This window comes from Chamaea fasciata, unplaced genomic scaffold (assembly GCF_029207755.1).
Source record: "Chamaea fasciata isolate MVZ Bird 193981 ecotype frontalis unplaced genomic scaffold, bChaFas1.0.hap1 SCAF_8, whole genome shotgun sequence".
Lineage (NCBI taxonomy): Eukaryota > Metazoa > Chordata > Aves > Passeriformes > Sylviidae > Chamaea > Chamaea fasciata.
The window spans coordinates 15,476,991-15,504,505 of NW_027094093.1; the positions used below are offsets into that span (position 1 = coordinate 15,476,991).

Sequence of the window (27,515 nt, forward strand, 5' to 3'; positions counted from 1 at the left end):
ATTCATGGTCAAAGGTTATGCGATACAAAAACCAGGGACTTGTATAGTAATGGTCAACTTTAGAACTAAATTTTTAGCATTTTTTGTATTGCTTTAATATTTAAACTTAACATTCAGTTTTCATATATTAAATGAGCAGAGCGTCTTATTGAAGGAAGTACTATGTTATCTCTGAAAATACCAGCTAGTAAGGGAGACTTTAAAATTAAGTGTAATTTAAAAATCATTTAAAGGAATCAAGTGCCTTTTTAAAAAATAATCAATATTGTGACTGGCAAACTATAAAAGCTTAAATTATAAAACTATTAGTGACTCTATATTTTAAACTGTATGTACTATAAAGCTGTATTTTTGTACTTACAGATGTTACAAAATTTCCAAGGCAGAAAGTGAAGGGGGGAAAACGTAGTCTAAAACACTTTTAGAGATTTCATTTTTACTAAGAAAGGTTATTTTCCCCACAACTGTTTTTATGTCATATAAATCTGACTAAATTTATTGTACTCCTCTCTTTTCTGGGTAGATGATACAGTGTTCAATCATGCTTTGGAAGACCTTTTTCAATGGATAACTCGGTTCTCTAGGTCAGCAAGTCCAACTTGTTTTACTCAGAAACAAAAGCACCAGACTACCTCTGACTTGGCCCTCCTCCTGCAAAAAAACCTTTGTAGCAAGACCGAGGCAGCCTGTTCTGAGAGCAGGACTGGCCCTGAAGCAACCAGCTACGTTAACTTCTGGAGTAAGCTATGAAATGTGATCATTTCAACTTGAGAAAGAGCTGAAAAGTATTCAATTTCAGAAAATTTTAGAAATGTCACTTGTTCTGCTAAAAAAAACACATGGAAAACTTAAACAATCCACAGGTGTGCATTAAACATTTAATAGCAAGCCTTTGCTTAGGTATATTAATTTAAAAATTACCCACAGGGATCTGTGATACATTGGCCTTGCCTTGTTACTATAATTAAATTTATTAAAATATTAATTTAAAACAGGAAAACAAAGAAACTACTCCTTGGGGAACATGTTTATTGTGTTTGAGATGATACACTGGGTGCTCTCTGAGCTACAAAGGGAAAAAGGAAATCCTTTCATTACAAACTGACAAAGGTAAAAGTTAAAACAGTTTTCACAACAGCATGTACCACATATTGGAAATAGATCTGGGTTTAATACAAATGACATAATTCCTAGTAATCTACAGCTACCTTTAATAACTTCATACAGATAATGAATTAGGCTAAAATGCACTATAATATTTGGTTGACTTCAGGAACAGTATCCTTAGTACATCACAAAATACATTTTGATATCCCAAAGAAGCAAGACTTGCAAGTAGGCATTTTAAACATAACTAATCTACAGCTACAAATTTCTACTCTTGATAGCATTTACCTTTTTGGGGGGCAGTATCCCAGTCTTCAAAAGGATAAAAGCAGAGTAGAATCAGTATAACATATACACAGAAGTCCGTATTGTAAAGGCTATAAAGATTTGTTGCACACTGCAAAGTTGCCTTCTGCACCTTCACACTGTACAAGTAGTTTGTCATTTATGTTGCATATCTCTTGGTCCACTGTCTGGCTATCCTGTCATGTTCTGCTCTGTTGGTCAGGTATTGAGTGGCTATGCTTCCAACCAGAGGGTCAGCTGCAAAAGGCAGGAGAAAACGCATCAGAATCCAATCGACAAGTAACAAAAATCCCCAAGCAAAAACACTTTAAAACACAGCATCCATTCCAAAATATAGTTTAGACCAGAAATATAGTGGAGCTCTTATCATACAAGACATTTCCAAGAAAGCACACATGAACAAAGCACAACAAACAGGAAAAGAAAACAAGAAAATCTATTGTGGTTATCTGCATATGAATGAAGCTTGCCTCAGGCAGGTGCTCTGCTTTCACCCCTTTGGGGTGCAGGAGACATTCAGCGCCTGGCACCCTCGTGTCAGGGAGTTAGAGCATTAGGGCTGCAGAACACACCGAGGGGAGCTGCTTCAGGAGTCATCAAGCCTTTGTACCTAAGAGGCTGATCCATTTCTCCCTAACTGTGACCACTTTCTGTAAATGAACGGCAGCACTATTGCTCAGTTCCTGCCCTGACCGCAGGCAATTAGCCTCCATTGCCTCATGACACTGGGCACACAAGCTGTTGCTGAGTGAGAATGTGGACTGCTTCCGTGGAGCTCCTCCCCTCCCCACAGGATCAAGGAAGTCTCTTTGAAAAAGGGAGAGTTCTCTCTGAACATCACCTCCCCACATTTGCAAGATTAAACCTTTCAACTGCTGTCTTAAGAGACTTCCTGCAGCCCCTTCCCGACTCGCAGGATTTATAACTCAGGAGAACGTTACTCCTTTGCTGGATTAAAAACTCATTTGTTGGAGCTCCTTCAATACAGACCTTCAATGACATCAGCTTATTTTCTTCATCATATCTTGGAAAAAAAAGGACTTAGTGCTATTTACTTTCTGCTGTGTCACAGGAGTGAAAAACACCATTAAAGGTGAGACCACGTCCAATCTGGAGTGCTTTATCGCAAATTTCAAAAATATTAAATTTTATTTATTCTGCATGAAATCAAAAATACAAATTACATTCCATGGCAACTAAGTCAAACAACTGAGAGTCTCTCAGTGAACTATAGCTCCTTACCTGGGTTGCAGTCTGTCAGAAGAGAACAAATAGACAGCAGAACCTTTGAAATAGTCAAAGCAGGGCTCCAGTTGTCTTTCAGGATATCCAGACAGATGACTCCCTGACTGTTGATGTTGCAGTGATAAATTCTGGTGCGGAAAGTAACCTGGAATCACAGCACAAGAGACAGAGAGAGTCATTCAGTGCTGCCCAGGGATGGTGTCCCTTGGCTCTGGGCAGCCTGTGGGATGCCCAGTTCTGCAGAGGCAGCTCCTCTGCTTGGCTTCCAAACCGCAATAGTTTAACAGAAGAGTGACTATTTTCTGTAGCCAGGGCTGCCTTTAAAAAACCTACCGTGATGAGATTAGGGGCATAAACTGCTTTCACACAGGCTTTCTGTACAGTGTCCAGAAAAATTGGGACCTACTTTATAGTACAGTAGCTATTTAGTGCACATACCACAAGTCAGGAACATTCTAATTACAAATGTAACTTTACTGTGGTTTCTGAAGGTGAAGAAGTTCACAGAATTTGTCTGCGTGTGCAGTGTTAGTTGATCTTTTTCTTTCTTTCAGAAGCCCAAACACAGACCATGAAAATTAGTCTTGTTAAATTAACAATGAAATCTTTATCCTTACCCTTCAATAGGCAGAATATAATATACAGCCAAAACAATGCTATTAGACTAACTAAACCCATCCTTGGTTTTGAATAATTTCAGCCTAATATTGATAGAGCACGCGAACATTCTGCACAAATTAGAAGTGAGAAATATGTGACTGCTTTAATTGCACAAAGTACAAGAAAATAGAGAAATTTTTCTTTTTCAGACTGATGGGGGCAAGTGGAAACCACAATGTATGCTGAAAATTCAAAAATTATCTTGCTCTAAAAAAATCTGCAAGATTTGAATGAGGAATTTGTCTAAAACTGTGCATCACTTCAGTATAACATTCTTAACTCAGAACATATTAAATGAAGGTAATAGATTTATAGTAACAAAGTTAGAGCCCCCAAAGCTGTAAGTCAGAATGCTGTGTGGTAGAATCTGTTCAGTTGTGAGAGTTTTGCAGTGTTTTTTTCTGGTGACTTGGTCAAGAGTTGATTTGGCAGTAAGAGAGGGGAAAAGAAATTGAACTTTAAATTCTTTCATATCCATTTGTAAATTACAATTTATTAGGTGTCCATACTATTTCTGAGCAAGGAATTGACATTTTAATTTAAGATTAACTTAACTTAATAAAAAGAGCTTTTGCTCAAAAACTTTATCAAACAAGATTGATGATTAGCAGTAGTAAATAGACATTTTAAAATAATGGAAATTCATCATGCTAATTTACCCAATTTTAAGTCACAATATAACACTCCAGTTTTCTATGTGAACTCATTTTAGCTTTTTCTTATTTTGTTAAAAATTGCATGATAATATTGAATATAGAATCTGGCCCATAACAGAAAAGACTATCACACATATATTTTAGTAGCTAGAATGAGAAGAAGGAAACATAAGAAAGTCTTGTGTTGTCTTCTACTAGTACTAAAATTTCTTGAATCTTACCTCTTGATCATAATTATCATCTATCACTGTGTGAAGTTTGGAAATCAGTACTGACTCGGGTAATCAAGAAGTAAATTAGATGGGATTTTTCTGAGACTGCAAGCCAAGATTTTGGACCTTGTAGTTTTGTTCAAGAGACCATAAACAAATTTGATATTCAGAAAGCAATGATCACTCACTTGGCTGCAAGCTGCATTCTTCTCACATGAAAAAATGATAAGCACAATAAAAACCTTACCCTTACCTTTGGTGGCTTGAATGGATAGTCAGATGAAAATGTGATATCCAAGAAGAAAACGCCTCCTTCATATACAGAACCTGGAGGTCCAAGTATAGTAGATCTCCATTCATAAATGTTATCTCCTTTAGGACCGGCACTGTGCAAAGAAAAAAGAGGAGAGGGAAAGAAAGAGTCAGAGGCACCTTTGAGAGAGGCATTTTATGGATTTCCTTCAGCATTCATTTTATTTAAAAAAAACCTCATTTGACTATTTTTAATACCTGCCCAGATGATTTCCAGCTGATTTCAGTGGGCTCGATGTTTTAAACTGGCACAAAGGCTGGGTACACTGCTGTTTCTTTTGGAGAAACAGCAATGAAACAGAATGACCATGAACTACTGGTTTTACACTGTCCAAAACGTATCCCAAGATCTATTTTCTTGAGTATGTCATTGCTCTGAGGTTCTACATCACCCTTTCATCACCTTTTCTCCATCACACTTTCAATGCCATCATTTTCATACACAAAAGGAGTTTTACATCTTGACCATATTCATCTTCTCCAAGCATTTAACAGATCACACCTTCATAAAAAATGTGGCTTTCAAGTACATTGATACACATTTATTGTTACTTGTTTCATAGGCTAGAGTGAAATGTTACACGCTTGGGCAGCAAAACTAGGGAAAGGAGAGAGAATCAAGTAACATGGAACTGAGCTTCTTGCAGCAGTCATTCCAAATAACTGTTTCTTCAGGATATATTTGTGTTATGCCTCTGGGCAATCAGCAATGAGACAACGAGCCAAAAATACTTTAAGAAATACAACACTGAGTGCATTTCTCACTAAGAGAAGGGTTACTGCATAATTAATTACTAAAGGTCTGAAAAAATGGATAATGAACCAGCATTTTCTCAACTTCTGAGCTATCACTAATGCAATTATCACACAGAAACCATCTAACATCCTCCCAAAACGCCCTAACGAAACAATAAACCCTTCTGTCCACCCTCCCCCCCCCCATAAAAAAAAAAGAAATCACAAAAAAAAAGAAATCACCACCAAAAAAATCAAATCTTTAAGAAAGTCTGGATAAAAATCAACCTAACCTTCCACAAAGGGTCCTGAACCCACCCTGCTGAGATCCAAACTTACTGAACTGACCGCTGTGGAGAACAACAGCACTGAGCTCACGCAGACACAGTGGATTGAGCACATCTATGCAGAAAAGTCGATAACACAGCACTGTAAAACATCCTTCCAGCTCTCCCCAGCTGGGCAGTTTCCCAGGCACCACCCCCATTTCCCAGACATGCTGAAGCAGCCCCATCCTTCTCCCTCCGCGGTGCCCAGGAAGAGACCCGAGGACTGTCACTTGTGATTGCACACGAAGCGAACGAGGGGGCATGGCACCACTGCAGCCTGGGAATTTGTGGTTTCTGGAACTCCTCGACACACAGAGGAAACTCTCGACAAATGTTGAGGCTCCTCCTGTGTCATGTCACCCCACCTATTTGTCACATATCTGTTTGCAGCCTGTAACACAGCATGTTGGACATTCATCCTTACTATGTAGTCAAACATGGACACACTCATCAGAGACAATGAATATGAGCAGTCTGCACTATGGATCTACAAGCCCCACACAAAAAATTTAGCTAGTTTTATATTAAGATCATATTTGAGGAAAAAATGCTGATTTTGATTATGAATTCTCTTTCAATTCATAATTTTCCAAAATGTTTTTTTATCTTGTAAACATTTCATGTATCAAATGTTGCAGTTCTTTCATAAACAGGACAAAATAATGATGGAATTTGGATGACATCCTATTTGCTTAAAAACAACAAAAAAATTTATGTAGCTGTAGCTATTTTCCTGTTGCCAAAATGAAAGCAGGTAACAAGAGAATGCTAGCCTCCAGAGCATAGCCAGGAAAAAAAACAAACCTACAAGTGCTGCCAAAAATAATGTTTGGATCTAAAATCTTACTTTCTAATTGCAAAGCATGCACAAAAGTGGAAGGAAAATACTAGATACATTTTAAGGGAAAGAAAAGGGAAATCTGGAAGCAAACAGGTCCATTTTTGGTAATGCAATGAACCATCTGTACCTTGAGTCACTGCAGAAGATAATTTTATTCATGCTCCCTAAAAAGCAATTATTATAAGAACTGGAAATATTGGGGCAATAATAACAACATTTAAAACCCATACAGGCTACTGAAATGTTTCAATTAATTCTTGACATTCATCAAGCTTACAGCTAATTAGTATTGTGCTTGAAAACGAAATTTCTGTGGAACAAATCAATTTCAGCATTAGATGTCCTAATGACGGTTTTGTAGTTTAATGCAGAGGTTAGTGCTCTTGCCCTGCATGTCAGGTACCTTTCTTTCATACACCTCCAACAGCTGGATGCAATTCCATTAAATTAATGAAATAGATGTATCAAATCAGTGACAGCCCAATGAATGTCACGATTAAGTGCAGCACCAGTCCAGGGTCAAACTATCTGGTAATCACATACCAAGTCAGAGCACGGGCATCCATGAACCCAGTGCCATGGCCCTCTGCCTGTTATTATCTGCTCTACTCCTCCACGCTACCTCCAGCAATACAGAAAAGGATCGGGCTATAACATGAGAAGGGCTGCAAGGCTCTAACCTTGTAACAGAAGAAAATGCTATGTTTGAAACTCATCCTAACTGCTGAGCAAAGATTGCTGCAATGTCAACAGAAACACAAAGCTGAAACAGTAATCGCACTTAGAGAAAGGAGAAGATTTTAAAATGTTAAATCATTATATCTGATTGAGATTTGTTAAGTTTATATTTAACAGCTGAAGCAGCGTCCCACTTCCAGTGGTGTAAAAGATACCCCTGCTTCAGTAGCAGCCTAAAAATCCCTGCAATTGCTACATTATTGGTTTGAGGAGACAAGACTACAGACCAGAGTCAAGACATCTCACCTGGCTTTGGCAACCTGTGTATTTCCACTAGGAATCATCCTCAGCCAGCCATACTCCACTTTTGTCTTCTGTATAAATGCCAAGGTAATCTTTTCTGGAAGCACACAAATCCCCTTTCTCTATGACTCAGCAGAAGACAGCAGACCAATTCCCAGCAGTGGCAGCCCCTGCAGTGATTTCCACAAGGACAGGGCAGTGGGGTTCCGCCCACCTGACTGCCTGCAGGCGGAGGAGAAAGTGCAGCCCTGCCTGTCTCAGGCCACACCTCGCTGTGTCCGAGCCGCGAGCGGCGCTGGAGCCCCGCTGGAGGCACTGCCTTCGGCCCCCGTCTCCGCAGAGCATCACTCAGGGCTGCAGAGACACGGGGAGGGAACTGCTTCTCCGTTCCCAGAGAACAGCACAAAACCCAGCGTAAAAGCTGGGAGTAAGGAAGCTTTACTCTGTCCATAATTTTCTATTGAAAATACTTTCTATTGAATATTTCTATTAACAGTTTATATTGATACAACCAGTCGAAATGCTGTCCTACTGCTGGGCACTAAAGAGGCTGGCACAGGAGGCCTTCTAGGAGCTGTTCTTGAGCTCTTCATACCCAGAACCTCTCCTAGTGTTCAAGAGACGTTCCTACTGCAAGCACAGGCTGTAACCATCTCACCTAAAACCCTGACAACTGTGATGAGTGACAGCCTAGGACTCTTTCTCGCTGTCTGCCACACTGGACAGAACACCCCAGGCACAGCACTACAATGGGGAACTTCCACGGTTTTCTTCCCCTTCTCTATTCATCACTGACAGACCCAGCTCCTGACAACTTTCCCATATGGACTCTATACAGACAAAAAGTCCTCCTCTGTCCAGTTCTTTAAAACACAAAATTTTGACGGAGCAACAGGTCTGATGACAACTTCAGTATTTTGGCTACAGAGCATACAAGTGCGGCCCATTGCTAACGGACTGCTGTCCTCCTAAATTAGCTTCTGAACATCACAAAGTCAGTAAACCATTACTTCATCCTCAGTAAAAAATCCGCTTATTTTTTTACAATATGGACTAAAAAAAATCTCAGACAGTAACAAAGCAATTTAATTGAAATGACAAAATATTATTTGCAAAATTAGAGGGGTTTACTTCATACATTAAAGATGGATTGCTTTTAAAAAATAAATTACAGTTAACTGGCTGCATCTGTTTCCTACGCAAATATTCATTACACCACTTCACTGAGGGATATATACCTGATTCAGATAAGACAAAGGATTTATAAGCATGTTGTAGCCAAGCTAGTCCACTGAACAGATTTTATTTACAGGTGTGACTTCAGATGGTGAATTTGAAAAGACACGAGGTTAAACTTGAGGGGCCCACAGGTACACACCAGGTCTTTCAAACCTAACTCTGCTGAACCCTGGCTCTCAAGTTTCCCAAAGATGAAGAACAGCTTTATCAGCACAGTGCTAAGAGCATTCATGTGAATGCAGCAGCATTCTCACCAGCAAGAAGCCTGTTAGACTCCAATGTCGTGGTTAAAGAAATCCGAGTTCAGCTTTTGTTACAGTTCATTAAATCAAAATGCATTGAAGCTGCCCATATGGAACTAAATGCAGGACAAGAAACTAGGACAAGAAATTTCCAATCTACATGATGCTGGTAGCATTTTGCTTTCTGCACTTGCTAAATGCACTGCTGTCAAGCACTCCTCTAAAACACAGGGCTCCAAATTTGGCAACAGAACGCAACTTCATAGTACTGAGACTGTGCTAATTGAGAAGAAAAAAGATGAGGGAAAATGTAATTTGTGTCGATTTGATGTTAACTCTGTGTTATGCTTTATTACGATACAGAGTATCGGTCTGCAATAGCATACAACGGCGGGGGGGGGGGGGTGGGTGTGCTTCTGTTTAGGAAGCTTCCAACGGTGAAGGCTGTCAGGCTCTAAAAGTCTAATGAGAAATGTCACTGGCATCATAAAACTAAAGACATTGGTCTACACCTCAAGAAAACCACCAGGGGTGCCTACATGGCACAAGCTTAAGTGGTGGAATATTTTCTCATGTTCTCTCAAAGGCTCCAACCTCAGATGTGATACCCAAGCAGGAAGAATCATAGAACTGTAAAGGCTGGGAAAGATTGCTACTGATCATTACAAAGGCAGCAGCTAACAAACCAAATGGGGTATCTAGGGTGAGAATTACATAAGGAAAGACCTCCCTCCGTCCTTCCTAAATGTTTATTTCAAAATGAGATACAGCAAAAGTAAAACTCTTGGAAGTTCTTCACAGACTGCTCAGCCACAACTCTGTCACGATGCAATTTTTACAGCAGTGTAAGTGAAGACAGTGCTTTAAGAGAGGAATAAGATATCTGTTTTGATTTTTGTTATTTCAACTGAAGGTACTAAGTAAAGAAAGAAAAATGCCCTCAAGCATTTTCCACAACCTTGTGCTTGAAAAATTCACTTCATAATGCTACAGTATAGTAAAGTTCTGCAAAATCTTCAACACAGCTTTGGAAATTGACTTTTACAAATCCTGCTGGAAGAAAGGCAACCAGGATGTTATCAGCACAAAAGGCTGTGTTTTGGACACCGTCTCAGCTAAAGCTGTTGGATGATCTAGTTCAGTTCTAGTTTAGTATCTAGTTCACCACAACATACTAAAGGGGCTGTGACAGATCTCATCAGCATATACAACTCAGGCAAATACACAGACCCCATCTCTAAAGAGTCTGCCTGCTTCACCCTCTCAGCTTCTGAGCTTGATGAACTCATTTCCAGCTGAAGAAAAATTCCCCAAGCTCAGGTAACTTCAACTTATCACAGAGGTGGAGATTCATATTTACCATGCAGGATTTCTAGTGTGGATGATGATGTTTGCTCCTCAAACTACCCAGACAATCAGGGTGGAGAGAAGAGTGACTGCAGCACATGGAACATCTAAATAGTCCCTAAAACCAATATTTTCCATCTCCCTCTGGCGACACCTACTTTTCACCAACAGCATGGGGAGCCTGGCTCCTAACTCAAGCCACTAAGCTCAGCACTTGAGAAAATCCTCCTCACTCCCCCATGCAGTGAGAAAGTGAGTGAAAACAGAGCTAGACAACCCTATCTGGTAGCACACTACATTTTTATCTAGCACTGTCATGCTGCTGGTAATTAAACAACAAAAAATAATCTCACAAGTAACCAAAGGATCTCTATCTGGTACAAGCTGTCTGAGTTGCTCACTGAGGTCCAGAAAAAGCACAAATCACTTACCAGTAGTTATGTTTTAATGCTAAGCATGGGAACAGAAAATGCTCAAAATATTTTCTTGCTTTGATATTCTCAACATTTTGAAGAAAATGTGGGCATTATCCTTTTTCTTTCTTAATTCTCTTTTCCAAACTCTTGTGGTTTTGGTTATAAAATGCAAGAGAGGAAATGAATGTTAATTAAAAGGCATGTGTTTGTGGGTGGCTTTCAGTACTCTGACCTGTGAAAAGCACGGATAACAATTTCCATTTTCTCCATTTTTCAAAGCCTTGTTTACAAGGCTCTCCGGAGTGCTTATTCTCAGCATTCATATTATCACTACCAGTGCCTAAGCACCTCTACTTACAGAATCTGGGCACTACATCCCATTGACACAGAAAGCATTCTGATTTCACTGGCAAGAGCTACAAGTATAGTCCTAATTTAAGGATTACAGCATTTTCCCAAGGTTGGACACATGAGGGCTGTCTGTAGCAATGTATCAAAACTCTGAAGAAAACACGTTTTGATAAGGTGCTCGCTGTTATTAAGGTTTACATGTTATGTGCAATTTTTTACAAAGAAGAAGTTTCAGTCTATTGTGTTCTTTATATAGCTACAACTGTTTTTATTTTACCTGCCGCTGAACTACCTGCTACATTTGTTTGCGGGAAAAGGTTATTTACGGCTTCTGGTAGATCCACAGAGGCTCTGTGGAATTGAGCATACAAGGATCTAGTTCAGTGAACAAATCTTTCCTTCTGTCACTTCCCTAAAGTCTATGATGTCCTTAAAACACAAATCTAGAAATTAGCATTAAAAAACCCAAAAGAAACAACAACAAACAACTTTTTTTACCTCATAGATCCCCTGATAATTCAGCTGGCTGTAAAGCAGTGCAGGATTTCTGCCCAAGGACATGGGTCAATGCAAAGCAAGTGCAATTTGAGAGCTCCTCAAAAGCAGTGTGGCTGCTTCAAGCAAAGTGCTGATCCAGCCTAAACTAACTTGGCCAAACCATACACATTCAAAACCCATCTATGGATTATGAGGTTTATGCTTAATCAGGTGTCATTTGTCCTCCTGCAGCCAGAGTAGGGCATGAACTTCAGTCACTTGCTCTGGCTTAGAAATGTGACCATGTGGCTGTGTTTGGTTCAGGTCACATTGTACCATCAGGGCATCTAAGCCAGTGCAGATCTGCTATTAATCACCCTGATGGGAAAGATGTGTTTTAGACCAGCAGAACCTCCAGCAGAACACTTGCCATTAGTAGAAGAATATACACTGTTTTTACCAAAGGAAGCTAAGGAACAAATCACTTGCTAATTCCATCAAAGCTGTAATATGTAGAAAACCCAAGCAATGTGTTTTGGAAAACTGACAGCTTTTCCACTGCCTAAAGCCCCATTAAATTGGTTCATTGCTACAATAGCTTTAGATTACTTTCCTCCTTGTATTCCTGCTAGTTCCTAGGACCTTTCTTGCTGCTGTTAGAAGTCTGTGCATGCCCTTCCCATCTTCCAGAACAACCCTACCAATTATGTGTTTTTGTGGGGTTTTTTTAAATAACTAAACAGCAGAACACAGTTTGCTAAATTACAACAGAAATACTTAGTTTAAACCATGTAACAAAACACATCAGATTGTCTATGTCTATGCTCTTGACAGAGAGGAGCTGTATCCAGGCAATACGCAAAAAAGTTCACCAAACATGAGTTCTGAACACAGAAATCTTGGGACTCACAAGCACTAAGAAATTTTAAATAAACCAAATGTTCAGCAGGAACTAACTTGAAATCGGCACAGAAGTCCCTCTCCTATGCCTACACTGGAGAAATTATCCATACTGCCTAATAAAACACAGAACAAGACAGACAGTAAAGGGAGACATTTCCTGCGACTCCACCAAGTGTTCATAATAACGAAGTTTTAATTTAGCATAAAACAAAAGCCCAGTTCACTTTCATCAGTGCTGAAAGAACTGTAATACTAGTGTCAAAACACTGTTTTCTAGCTGCTGATATAAAGCTCAATTACTACTAGGGCCAAATCACTTCATTGAAGAAATTTATCTAGCAGGTGTACACTTCCCATTTTCCTTCCACCCAAAATTACCGATAAATCTGGGTTTAGCAAACACGGAAAATTTTGCTTTTCTTCTATGAGAGAGGATCCTTCTCAACTCCCTAACACAAACAAAACTCATTTGGGATACAAAGATATTTGTTCTTCGGTATGTTTAGCCTACATACTGATTCTAGGAATTCACACTGAAAGAATCACATGGTGCCTGAGAAGTTGTGCAGCCTTACTTTAAGGTGTCTGCCCACAAACACATCCAGAAAATGTGTGCTGTAGAGTATGACTGCAATGTAAATCTCCCAAATCCCAGAGCATCACCTCACCCACTGGACTGAGATTACATTATCACTAAGTCATTCAGATGTTCTGGGGCATCCACATGTTTCAGACATCAGCCACCTCCACTCTTCACTGCAAAATCTTCACATCACAAAGCTAAGTGACACTGAGAAATCCAGGTTAGGATTTCCTACCAGTATTGTCAATGACACTTTTAATGTCAACAAAGAGAAAAACCTATTATTCCCAACATCCCTTATGCGCACCCTTCAGATGGTGGAAGAAAGAACAGTTTAAACAATTTCACTAAAAGACCTAATTAAACTAAAAATACAACTGGCTTTAAAAATGTAGTAAACTTATAAAAATACTCATGGCTAAGAACAATAAGTGGGCAATTTTCAACAGACTGAGCCTGCAAGTTAACTAAGCTGTTCAAATGAAATCCCCAGCTATCAACCTACAGTAAATACTTCAACATTAGGCAATTCCAAATGTATTAAAAGTGTGACCAATGTATTAAAAAAAATCTTCTACTTCTCTGCAGATTAACCTTTGTTTTCTAAGGAAGGTACCATCATCCAAAAAGCGAAAGGAACACTAATGAACAATGTTTTTCAAGACAGAAAGCACACTGGTGAATTAGAGAATCACCACCATCTGACAACTGAAGCCTAAAGGCAGACTCTGTGATTAAACTTGTGAACAGCGTTAATGTTGTGGAAAAATTTGATTCTAATATCATAAAAGGATAGAGTGCAATTCATAGAACACGATTTATTCAGGTACTTCGTGAAGGACCAAGAAAGAGAGAATTGCTGGGAAGTCACCTTCACTGAAATGTGCGTGTATCCACCTGTCATGAGGATGAACACCCAACATGCCTGGTGCTCCCACAGTGGAACCTCCTCCTCCACCTCCAGGATGTCCAGCATTCTCTACTTCTCTACCACTTCACAACAATAGAGCTAGAAGTTGCCTTTTCCCCCTGCTCTAAAAAATCAGCTTTCAACTTCAGCAAAGAAGTTCCAGCTTGCCCACACAGAAGTAAAAGCAAAACCAATCAGTCCGATAACCATGCCTCCAATACCACACATTAACACTCTGATTAAGAAGCACCTACCTGGGGCCTGAATGACTTCTAATATGTGCATTTCAGTTTCATAGAGTTGTTTCATACTAACTTCCTGAATGTTAACCTGTAGCGAGCACTGAGTATTTGCAATCAAAACAAGTCTGTATTTTCAGCATCTAAGTCAGTTCTTGGTCCAGTTTTCCTAGCACAGGCTTTCTCCCGGATGTAATTCTATTATTACTTTTAAATACTTTCTTCCTCTTGTCTCTATTCATTTCCACATCAGACTGTACAGCCTAACAAACCAGAAAATGCTGTGCCGTAGCCCCCTGTGCCAGATGCCTGCCTTGAAACCATAAAAGTCTGATGCAAATATTTGTAACTAGAAAAAGGCTGTATTTCTCAAAAAAATTCTCCTTTCCCAACATGCTTGGGGTCACCATGCTGACTAGCTGAATTGGGAGTAGTTACCTATTTTGAAGGGGTGTGAATCTGATTAGGCAAAACTCAAGAATCTTGTTCAGCACGGCAGTTCAATGTTCAGAAGGTTTGTCTCTAGTTGTGTCTCCACACTGGCTAACAAAATTTCCTGCACTGAGGGTTGATTAAATGAGCTTCTCACTTTTTTGTTTTTCCACTGAAATGAACACCAGAACTCTGGCTGTGACCTTTAAACTCTGCTTAGAGCAAAACGATGACAAGCATCACATTCCGTGCAGGGGACAAGTTTATCATTGCTGACAATTTTTACATATCTAATTTATTATTTGATATTAATTGCTCTGTTGTGCTGAGCAGGTTGAGAAGTAACCAGTGATTACTGCCAAGACTCCTGGAAGTGGCAGCTGGCTGCAGACTGGCTCAGATGCCAGCACCAGCACAAGAACTGCTGCACTGGGGAGGAGGGCAAAAGTGGGGGCTGCAGCAGCTCAACCTGAACTGGCTTAACACATGCTGGAATTATATTCTGTGTGTGCAATTCCAGAGCTAGAGCAGGGATAAAGCTGGGGCTCAGGATCCTCCCCTGACACCATTCCACAATGCTCATTTAGTATGTGAGTTAGAGAGTGACCCAACGTTATGAGCATTAACTGCCCTATACCAGCACAGGGCAGGCTCCATTTGGGTTCTGAAACATTAGCCCAACAATGCCCACTCCTCTAGTTAAATATGAGAGCTTGGAGAGTTTCAAAGCAAAAGCAATTGAGGATCAGAATCTCCTTTGTGTAGTGCAAAACTGGAGACAGCTGAAGCAACACTTGGTACAGAGAATATATAAATGTAATCTCTGGATAAAAAGCATTAAAACACTCTGGGAATACCAACTTTACATCCAAAAGCAAAGCAATTCAAAGGAATAGAGAAAGCATCATGCATACAAATACACAGAAATCAATGTCTGATATGAGTTCATTTTACTCCACAAAGGTGTACTACACTAAAGAAAAATACGAAAATAATAACCATTTCAGGGGAAAGAAAGGTCAATAAACATCTGAGTGAAACAAGTCTCACCTAGTAAAATATGTTTATTGAAATGCCAGATCCAGCCCAACTACTGCTTCCTCTACCAATAATAATTCAATATTTAAAGCAAATGTTCTCTGTGGATATAGCTGTGGTGTAAGGAGCAGAGACTGCTTGGGTTAGCCCTGGGAACAGGGCTTTGTACCCCTCTTCTAAGGGAGCTGCCACTGCTCAAGACAACCCAGGGAATCTGCGACCCCCACAGAATTCTGCAGTTGAATACTGGTACCACTAGACTAAGATATGCAGGGACTCCCTTGTAAGAAAAGTTATTTTCTCCCACAGCCCAGATTTGAGGCAGCTGTTGGGAAGTGGCAGTTTACTGCCTGCAGCAGGATACAGCAGCTCAGACTTTGGGCAAATCAAAAGTACGTGGACAGCACCGACACTGGGTGCTGAATCTTTCTTTCCAATAGCTCAGGTAGCTGCACCAGTTGCACCACATTCAGGAATTAGATACCACTACAACACAGACATGGAATGGCTGAGATCTTAAAAAGAAAAGGCTCACACTGTGTATGGTTTTTATTTGAGGCTATAAGCATGATTCATCAGTAGAGAGAAGAAGCTTAATGTCTACTGCAGCAAAATTCATCAGGTTATATATAAATTAAGTATGATCTCTTCCGACATGTCCTAATATATATTTATATGTAAGTCTTCTTCCTTCATATTTTCAGTCAGTATAATTTAGTGAACACTATTAAGCACACATTGATTACATTTGCAGTCTAGGAAAAATAACTTTCTTTCTCATAACAAATCTCAATAAAGCTTTTTCTCTGCTTCAAATGCCTAATTTTTAAGTAGTGCACTGCTATAAAAATCAACTTAAGAGAGGCAGTCTGCTCACTGCATTTAATAGACTCAGAGCTGAAAAGATAAACATTTTTACTAGCAGTGAGTGTGCTGGGACTGATTGCTGATGTTTAGATGGTAAAATATTTGTAAAAAAAAAAAGTATCAAATATATCATTTTGTTCTTAAACATTTTTACTGCAGATATCTAAGACAAGATTAATATTCTGTTTACACAAAGAATAATAAACATGACAGGGCAATGACTTGATAAAAGTGCACAGGTAAGGGGCAGAACAGGGCACAGAAATAGTCTCCCAAGCATCTGACAAGTAACCAAAGCACCAGGTCTCAGCAATTCCCATTCAGTGCTTGAAGGTTTATACATCTGAACTTCAGAAATCCCACAAACACCCCTTATCCTATAACCACGTGTAGATAAATGCTCCCAAGAGACAACTTACAAAACTAACTCAAATGGCAAGTTTTCTTTCTTGCTTAAATCTTCCTTAATGAAACCAAAAAACCAGTGCCTAAAAATAACAATAGTAGTAGTAATAATAACAACAATAATGGTAATAATAATAAAAGGATCAAGGGTCCTGGCTCTGGGTCCCTTGCATCTGAGTCTGCTACCTTACTTCCCTGGAGAATGTTGCCAGGTGCCAGCTCTGATGGCAGTGCCTCTCTGGAATTTTGGGCTGGGCAGGGGAGGTAACCAGCCAGTCACGCTCCAGCAATTCCCAGCTGTGGTGCAGCCCATGGGGAGCACAGCAAGCTGGTGTGGGGCAGACTGGCACACTGGCTCAGGCAGGAAAAGCCATAAAGAGCTCTTTGACAGCTTGTTCCCTCTCCCCACTGCACTAAGCAATTGCCAGAACAGATCCTGCAATGGGAGAAATACTGGACATTTTATTTGGAAGGAGTTAGTTTTCCAAAGGGGTACTCAGAGTTTTCAAAAGCCCACTGATAATTTGTGACACAAAGATCCAGCTTTTTGGAGTTATGCTTCATCTCACTCCTGTTCTCCCTTCACCGCAAGCAGCAGCAGCTTTCACAGGGCAGGACTCCATAAGAACTGGAAGCTAATTACCAGATATCTTGGAAATCTTTCCAATCTGCACAACTTCATCCAGTTTCCAATGCTTAGCATCAGCTCCTTTGGAACCTTTTCATTGTTATTTTGTGTAACGAATTTTCAACAAGAGAGGAGTTCTTTGTTCTCTCCTAATAAAACAACCTAAAATGTTAACACTTCAGCATGAAATTAATGAACTAAATGCACTTTTCTGGAGATCTGAGCAGACGTATGGGCATTTTCAGATTTATGCGAAAACATTAATTCTGGAAGAAGTCCTTTAGGCTGTGTTTTTAGAATAAATTCAGAACTACAAAAATTAATACAAACAACAGTTGTAAATTACCTATGTGTTTTGTCAAGCACATGGCCAATCAAGTGCTGCACTTATTGAAGATAATCTAAAATAAAATCCAATAGGGGGATGAAAAGAGAAGTGGACCAAGTCAGGCATTTACTTAGAAGCAACAGCTTTGTCCACAACATTTCACTCCAAATAAATGCTAGTGGCAATGCAGAGATACACTCCGCAGAGCATTGAGCTTTCATGTCTACAATTTACAAGGGCGGAAATGATTTGAAAATGTCTCCTCCTGGGGGATATAGTGAAAAAGATGAAGAGCTGGTTGAGTATTTCTGTCCCTGCAGTACTGCTGACACAGGAGACTGTCAGTTTGATACAACCTATTTCACAGGGATACTTACCAAGTAACTGGATGGATTTAGTATGAAGTGGGAATATAGACCGCCCAATACAGACCCCATTCACATGAAACCCCCAGCTGGCAGAGGTGGGAGGGGTTTGAAACACCACAGAAAGCAGCTGGCAGCACCTCCATATGTGCAGCTGACTGCAAAGCAATGTCTGACCATGCCCTGACTGTGCTATTGGAGGGAAGAGGACCCTTAAATACCTAGGAAACTTATCCTATGCCCAGAGCCAGAAGGAATGGGTGATATACAGATTTGTACTAGCTGTACAGTGGGAATATCCTGTTTAACATCAGCATTGCTTTATTTAAACATTTTTGGACAAAAGAATTTTCACTTTGGGCAGAACACTAAGACTGCTGAATGCCACCTGCTCTGGAAAGACTGTCACGACTAAAACTGGAAGTAATACCTTTACTTTTATTTTGTACAAATTCTACCCTGTGGATGTTGTCTATTACATGCTATAAAAATAGGTAACCTTTATCAGCACTCAGTTTTAAATGTATTTAGATGCATGCATTTTAGGTAATAAGCCTACAATACTCTGTACTCCTTGAGGGTTGCAGGTCATCTGAAAAAACATCATCTTACCTCCCTTCTCCAAAATATAACTTAAGTACCTAAAATATGGTTCTTAGTAGCTGACATTCAAAAGCATTCAGAAATACCAAGTTTATAAGAACCAACACTACAGAAGGAATGTCCAAAACCAAGTGACACCTAAATCACAATCCTAATTCAAGCCGCTTTTTCAAGCAAACACCAGTATTCCCTACAAAACCTCTGTGGCTAAAAGGAAGTGGCAAACATAGAATTAATAGCTGCGTTCACACGTGGATGACTATCCAGGAAGACTGTGGTGACATGAAGCTGCCCTTTTAGCAGGCACAGAATGACATGATCCCTCTGTTGCTGGTATGGCCACAGCTCCCAAGCAGCAAAACCTGGAAATGACTGGCCCCTTCTATTACATGTTCCATCCTCTGTGCCTTTGGAAGAAAGGAAGTAAGAAGCCCCATTCATTCAAGGCAGTGCTGATCCTGAACTGCATGGCTGTGATGAACTCGAGACCTGTTTAGGCTTCCACATGGGAGTCAAAAGTGTAATGCTAAGGCAGCAACACCGTTTTTTTTTTCAATCAGACTCAGTAAAGAACTGTTTAGAATATATTCTATGAAGAGAAGTACTACATTTTGCAGTACTATTCTCCTGCTGACAGTCAGTGCTGAACTGATCTATCAGTCATTTCTGACTCTTTCCATAAGCTTTCCTTGTCAATCTTGGCAGCTCACAGGAGCCCATCCTAAGTTTTTTTATATTTAAAGACAAAGAAAAGATTTACACCATTTTCCTCCAGGGCACTTGGCTCCCCATGCTATCCTGAATGCCTTAAACACTTTTATGAGTCTTCTGTTTTTTTAAATGTTAACAAATTTCTGCCATTATAACAGCAGTTTTACAAGTGTGGCATTTTACAAGTGTGGAAAAGATAGATCACCTAGCATGCTCTGAAGCAGTCAATCTATAACACTCTCACATGCCTCTCAAACACTTCAGAGCTTGCTCCTCCCCTTCAAGATCTGCCCTGGAGAGACCTCCAGCACCTGGGATGACCTCATTAACCACTGATTCATCTGAGCCATGGAAAATGCAGCAGACCATCCCTTATACAAGGTGCTAAACCACTCAAGGTATATAGACAGTGATTAGCAGTATGAAGTGGAACTTCTCATAGTGATATAGCTCAGACGATGCTTCTTTGCATTCCTCTCTCTGTTTTGAAAGCTTTATATATACTCTGCCAATTGGCATTTCTGTGCTTCTCAGACCAACTAAGTGGTTATGCCAAGCCTTCCTATGAACAAGAATTACATTAGTCACTTAAAAATCAACTGCCTACACAGTCACAAACTAATCCACTCGGCTCAATTATATTGGAGTTACAAATCCTGACCAGACCTGCAGTGTGATGTGGGGAGTACTTTGTGGAGCACTGAAAAGGGTGAACCTGCCAGACTCTGGAGAGAGAGTGCCATTGGGATGCCCCTTGCAGACCCCCCCCAGGCAGCAGGAATGGAGCAGCAAGGATCCACCTCGCAAATATCCCAGCCTTGAAAATCTCTAATGCTCTGAAGGTCAGGTCCCACCCTCAAACCCAAACAAAAGCCAGGAGGCAATTTTGCTGGCACTTCCAATAAAGTGCTGCCTAACAAACAGGCACAAGCTGGATTTTAGCTTCTGAATGGTCTCTGGGCAGAGCTCCAAGCAGCAAATCATAGAGTCAAGGAACAAGGTGAAGCAGGAATGACTAAGGGTTGTATCCAAACAACATGGTACATTTGATATGCCAAGCACAAATAATCTAAACATAGCTGTCTATTGGCATCAGAAAGCAGCCAGCAGAAAAATAAATCCTAGCTTTTAAACACTGACTTCCCTCCAGACTTGTTTCACTAATTTTGACAAGTTTGGTCCACAAAACTAATGTACCACTTCTGCAGACTGTATGTTTCTAGTCTCCTTACAGTTCAAATTTTCAAGCTCTTTTACACCTTCCCACTCCATTCACAGCCTTCTCAACCTCCCTTCAGGAATGCAACAGGAAAAGTATGTCCTCACTAAAAGCTCAGGCAGCAGAGACCGACTGCAGTTCTCCCAGAATGTGGATACATTTGCTCTACCTCTCTTCCTCCATCTGGCTCAGTTGAATGCCTTCCATCTCTTCCTGAAGAGATCTTCTGCCCCTGCCTTCAATGTGCCCCTAGTAACCCTTCTGTTACTCTTCTTACAATGAAGGCAATCCTCATCCCATGAAGACAAAATTCCTTTTCCTAGGCAATCCTTCAGATTCAAGGAAGATACATTAATTATAAATGACATAGTTATGTGCTTCTATCTGTTGAAAATACATATCAGACACACAGCAATACCAAAGTGTCATTCACCATCACTGATTCCAACTTGCTTGAATTACTCACCTTAGAGTCATATTCAAACTGGAGGAGTTTCATTTACAAAACTTCACTTCTGAGCATGCCATACAACTAACAGCAACTAATGAGAACTAGAGGTTTTCTTCTTCCTGAATTTCTAGTCAAATGACCCTCTTTTTATGTGGTTGTGTGAATCAACACACACAGCTGGTTGAGGACAACCAAAAAAACCACAGCTGAAATGCAAAAAGTAAATTTATTTTGTTACCTCATTGGCTAGAGGATCCCAAAACCACATTTGGCTGCAGATACCCAAAATGAGGGCGCAGGCACCATCAGGCTCAGCCGGGTCCCAGGCAGGGCATCAGGGCTGCTGTTTGCACCCATTTAACAAAGGGCTACGCACACCTGGGTTAACACCATACTGTGATTCTCCTCTCTGCTTTTTATGATCTCTGTTTTGATCTCTCTCCCAAGACAGGGAGCTCAAGCATGTCTGGGAGTGGGCCTCCAAGTTTCTGTAAACACTTGTGTTATCTCTACCCAGAAATTCTACTTCTCAAACAGACAAAGGATAAACAGCAGTAGGCATAATGAATGGCTTCCCACACTGTTATTCTCCAGGCCTTGGCATTCTCAGCTGCAAGGTCACTTGATGGAATCTACCATCCTCCTTGCCATTCTTCTGCTTTCAATCCTTCCCCTCCCCACACTGGCAAAATACTTCTTAGCTGGTTTACATCTGTTGCATAATATGAAAATAATAATGTTTTTACTATAAATTAAGTCTAAAGAGGATGATACACTGCCTCTAACTGCTTGCATCTTAATCTCACAACTATATCAATGCAAATCTGCTGCAGATACCTGAAATACTTTGATCTATTAACAGTGCTTATATTCCTCCTGTCAACATTTATTTCTCCTTAAAAATCTTTCTTTTTAATCTAGAAATATTTCAATAGTAAGGAATAAAAAAGGAAAAGGAAAATGACAAGGAAATATTAGAGGAGCTGATTAAATATTCATAAACTAGGTAAAGCTAAATTCAAAGTTACACATGACGACTTTAATTCTAAACTCCCCTATAAGTTCCTGACATTCCCTTTAACTACCTGACTGTACACTCTGTCTTAAATAATTTTTCACAATTTCAGAGACACCACCTATTAGTTAGACAAATATTTTGTATCTATAACCTATACAGCAAACTGTCTATACCCAGCTTCCTGCCAGTCAAAATACCAGAGAACAGCTATTGCTCATATGCCAAGCTGAGTTCACCAGTAACATCCCTTGAGAGAATTACAAGGATGACAGTTCCACTGCTAAAAGGAATTACATGTTATACAACCAGTAACTTTGATAAGGAAGAAAAAGTCTTCGAGAATAGCAGGGCCTTTCTCCTAGGAAACACATCAAACTAATGCCAGTGTCATAACAGAAGAATGAGGCAAATACACAAGAAATAAAAAATTACAGGATGTATTAAGTGAACATGAAAACAGGAAAATCCAGCATCCTCAATTTGAAAAACAGAAATTTAAAGCAACTGTACGGTACCAGACAGTTGTATATGTACCGTTTTAGAGATACTGCAATTAGTCTGTTTACCATAAAACTACACATGCACATACAGATTTGCAAATATTTTACACTTGGGTATTTGTAAAGTTGTCCAAGCAGCAGCTGCATTCCTTCTAAGCTTAGTACTCCAGACTCATTTTTTGTAAGAAAGCCTACAAATGGTAAGACATAAAGAAGCCTCTGATTTCTTCAGAGTCAGTTCTCAGCCAAATACGCTGAGAGCTTCCTTGCTTGCTCCCGGTCCCCTGACCATGACATCTTGTACAGCCTGCCATGCACAAGGCTGCTTCCCTGTCTCCTGCTTTCTTTCAGCTACAGGACACTGATGCTACTTTACTGCAACTTGTGTCTAAATCAGAGCTTGAGATGATACATGGTAATACTCAAATATTCACCAAAAAAAAGACAAAGGATTGAATAATTTATTCTGCAGACCCCCCATCTGTGAGAATGGTTTTCATCTGTAAAGACATTATCTCGTTCACCCGCTATCTCAATAAATAAAACCATAAACAGTCTTTTTTTCTTTTTTTTTTTTTTACACAGAAACATTTGATTTCTTTTGATTTAGTTTTCTCAAATACTTTACTTTTACTTCAGTTGAGGACTTGGTTTCAGAACATAGCTGCATTACTGAAGAAGACAAAAAATGATCCCAAGAGCAGCATACCTGAACTAAACCAGCTCTCCCTGAAGGACAAAGAAAGTTCTTCACCTGACTGAGGCTGGATTTCCCGGTCTTGCAGCACAGACACACCCACAGAAGACACACTGGCAAAAGCACATACAACACAGTTAAAACCTACAGAAACATTCTCAGGGATTTCTGCACAGCTGCTGAATGACTGGATCCTTCAAGAGTGGTCAGGCTTCAGCAGCAGAAAGAAGGAAGCAGAGTACGAAGGAAAGAGCAGCTGGGAAACTCCACCATCACGTGGTGCACACAAATAATATGGAAAAAAATATTTAAGTTGCTTTTCCCAAAACTCATCTCAGTGCCACACTCTGCTCTGGGAACACATGACACAACAGTGCTGAGGGAGGTTGGAGCAGGCCTTGTTCATGGTGACTCCATGAATGAACTCTGGAAATGAGCCAGCTGAGCGCTGCATCAATCCATTTCCCCGCCTGACATAAAAGAGGTAATGCTGAGAAGTTAAAGCTATCTGCATGGTGTTTATTTGCCTCTGGGCTGTGCCCACTCTGTAGCTGATAGGTGTTTTCCAGGTCAAATGCCACCTCCAGACTTTAACAGGTCCCATGGGTGTTGTAACAACAAGAAACCAGAAAGATTCAACGCCCTAAAACTAAATCCTCAAACTCTATGTGGTTGGTTTTATTAATTACAGAAACACCAAAGATAAACTCTGCTGAGGTAGAGACTAATTTGGTATTAGATGAAGTAAACTGGGCTCTATCAGTTGACTCACTGCATTCCAAGGAGCTGTTCATCAAATGAAGCTACTCATACAGGATTTTAAAGAAAGGAAAGTCTGGCTGGAAAGGGGTCAGTACTGTTCCCTCAGCACCTGAGAGCCTGCCTCTATGTCCTGCACCAAAAGGATAAACGAGATGCCCTATACTAGAGCTGTTACTGGTCTTAGATGGGAACACCTGCTGAAGAAGAGGATACACATGTCATTGGCCTGCCAGATGTACCATGCACACAGGAACTAGTGACACCAAGTCTGAAATTTGACTCCAAGGCAACATTCAACATCTTTTCTATAGGCTGACACAACATTAACTTTTGAAGCCTAATTATGATCATTGAGAATTCAATAAACTTACTCCACTGTTGAACAACAAACAGAAACATGTTATCAGGCAGGATTTGTTCAGAACTGCCAAGGAGACACTTGGCATGTCCCACTCCTCTGTTCCTTTCAGCAGGGCTGTTCCAGGACAAACACGCTTTCAGAAAAATTTAAATAGTCTGGAGCAGCTGGATGCAATCTTGATTCTTACTTAGAAGAGCAGCATAGAAAGGCATTTCCAAAAATGAAACAAAGCTGAGTGCTCAGGTCCAGAGTTGAGGGGAGAATTCACATGAGTGCTGAGGAGCTGTCAGCAGAGGGTCCGTGGGAACTTGTAGAGAGGAGTGGTGCGGAGAGGACCCTTTTCCCAGTGGTTACGGAAAGTCAGACAGGCTCAGTTTTAATATCTGGGAAATATAACAAATGTCAGCAGCAAGAAGCCAACTAAATAGAGCCTTAAAATTACAAATGAGATCAGCAAAATACACAGTATTACCTTCTGTTCCTAGAGAGGTAAGAGTTTATGTTGGCTGGAACAATTTTAGAAACATTCCACGCAGAACACACTACAAGAGGAGATCCTATTGTCCCCTTTCCTGAAAATTTCCCAGAGACCTCAACTGGCCTCAGGGAACCAGGGGGATCTAGGCAGAGGAGCTGATTTCTCAGCCTGAAGCTGGACTACTCACTGCGTGTGTCAATGTGATGAGCAGGTTTAGCTCTTAAGCTGTTAATGGCTTTTAGTGGCAAACCCAAGAAATATGCAACAGGGCAGGAGAGAGGGAGGCAAAAAAGGCCAATGAAGATCCAAAACTGAGGACATTTTCCTATTTAAAGGCTTTCTGGGTAGATGCTCTCCCCAAGTTTAATGGAGGAGGTTGAAAAGATTTCAGCAGAGCTATTTTGATCTGTAGCATTTCACAGGATACATGCAGGTTACACAGTGGTTGGTATATTTAGTAGGTATGGAAATATTTTGCTGGCATAGGCCATGCAGAGCATTATTAAAATGAACAAGTGTATTCAGTCTCTTTGACTAAATTCTATTCTCGGTCCTATGCAAGGCTTAACTAATGTCACTGATGTCAGTGGAGTTGCTTTAAACCAATACACAGTATTACACATTAGACACTAGGAAATGCTAGTAAGAATTCATTTACTTAATTCAAAATTCATTAAAATATAATTTGTGCATTTATCTAAGGCATAAAGTATACTTTAATGTATAGGTAATGAATTAACAATAATTAACATTTAACAACTAACAACTAAATTACTAATATTAATAATGTATAACTAATGAATTAGTTTAGTCATTGAATTAATAAACAATGTAAAAAGAGGCCATAAAACTGAAAATGAATCCTCCAGTGCTTTAGATAAAAACCTATTTATAATTTCTTCAGATTTAATATTTGTTTTACAGAAAAATCTGTCAGAACCTCTACAATCTCTCCAAATAAGATACAAAGTCTCTTAATATCATATACAATCTTTTGGCATAAGAAACAAAATCTCTTCAGGTTAATTCACTGTTGTTCTGAGCAATCTTATTATTTGCTTTCTTGGTAAACAGATTAGATCCATATTCAGCTACAACGTTACATATGCATGTGACAACTGCTGGCATATTGCTCCCCCAGTGCTTAAAAACATTTCTGTACCAGTTAAACAATCTTTCCCGAAATAAACACATCTTTTCTGTTATCACAAGCTATAAAGCAGTTCAAGAGCCCTGAAATGATCTTTTCATTAGTTTGAGATGCTTAAGGATCTCAGTAGTGAAACATGCCCAACAAGCCTTATGAGACAGGAAGGGAATAAATCCTGCTCTCCCATTCCCTTAATGAGAATGCCTAATAAAAATGCAAACTAATTCTCTTGACTGCCACTATCCTGTCTACTGAATGAAATCTTCCTTTTCCTTACCATATAATTCTATAACTTTAAAGCTACAATGTATTTATGGCTGTTTGAGATTACTCAGCCAATGCCACAAGCTGGCACTAGTTTCTTAACTTCCCTCATTTTTTTCCTTGGCTGAGGCCAGACAAGATCACCCACCCTGTTAGCAAATCCATCCTCTTCAAGTCGATACTGTAATAACCTCACCAAAGTCCATTCTCCATCAACAAAGCAATCACAAAGCCCTTAGCTTGCAATATTTCCTTCTTGAAGGTATACTTCAGTAAATTTAAATTATCTATTTGATTATAAACATTTATGTGCTTTTAAGCTCAAATGAATATTAAATATACTTAAACTGTGGTTTCCTTCCTCTCTCTCTAAATGTCTCCTTGTCCTCCTAATGCAAACAAATACAGACAGTGCTTCTCCCCACAACATTTGTCACTGTTAGCAGCTGGGTGGACACTTCTGTCCCCTGTTCTATCTACACAGAAGTCCTTGCTCAGCCCTTTTCTTGCATCTTCAGGGTCTCTGCAGGGAAGTAAGAGTTCAGGTAAGCAACAATTTGCCTGTCCAGCATCAAAAAGAAGAGAGTGGAGAATCTGGATATTACTGTTCACCTTTATGCCAGACCTGGAAGCCAACCAAGAATTCCAGCAGGACCTCTGGACCATTTGAAAAGGTGCAAAAAACAAAATAATCCTGAAGCCTCTGACTAAAAGCCAGGGGTTATAAGAGAGATTCCAGAAACCCTGGGATGATGCACAAAAGCAAGTTGTCTGGAGAATGGGTCAGAAAAGAGCTGAAACATGGCCTATTGTCACATGTGACCAGTAACTGAAGCTAACTGCAGAGCAGAGCCATGGCACCCACACCAGCCTTTTACCACTGTCTGGTAAGGATCACAAGATGTGTTTCAAGGCAGAGGCGCTATGGTGGAAGCTGCCAGAAAGAACACGAAGAGGATGAGACTGTTGGAGAGGTGGGCTCTTTCACCACACAGTGCTGGAAGCACAAGCAGGTTCCTTTGGTCCTGATCTGCCATTCAAATTGCTGACAAGCATTCTGCTAGGGAAGCATTTCTCCAAGCTCACTCCTGAGGGCACACATCTTGCCAAGGGTCAAACAGGGAGAAGGCTGCCAACCCGCTCTTCC

At 40.1% G+C, this 27,515-nt stretch overlaps 1 protein-coding gene across 5 annotated transcripts in view; it reads right to left on the reverse strand.

The window, feature by feature from the left end:
- Positions 1–255: 255 nt before the first annotated feature.
- Positions 256–27,515, reverse strand: part of UBE2E3 (ubiquitin conjugating enzyme E2 E3) — a 55,310-nt gene continuing 28,050 nt past the window's right edge. For 2 of the 5 annotated variants that reach the window (XM_066189815.1, XM_066189816.1), the window contains exons 4-6: positions 4,440–4,572; positions 2,656–2,803; positions 256–1,650 (exon numbers count right to left, since the gene is read on the reverse strand). In XM_066189815.1, coding sequence (XP_066045912.1) covers positions 1,553–1,650; positions 2,656–2,803; positions 4,440–4,572 — 379 coding nt within the window. In that variant the 3' untranslated portion in view covers positions 256–1,552. Of the gene's footprint in view, positions 1,651–2,655; positions 2,804–4,439; positions 4,573–7,387; positions 7,521–21,153; positions 21,272–21,376; positions 21,522–27,515 lie in introns of those variants that run through there. The other 3 variants (XM_066189819.1, XM_066189818.1, XM_066189817.1) reach the window with 3 other exon arrangements.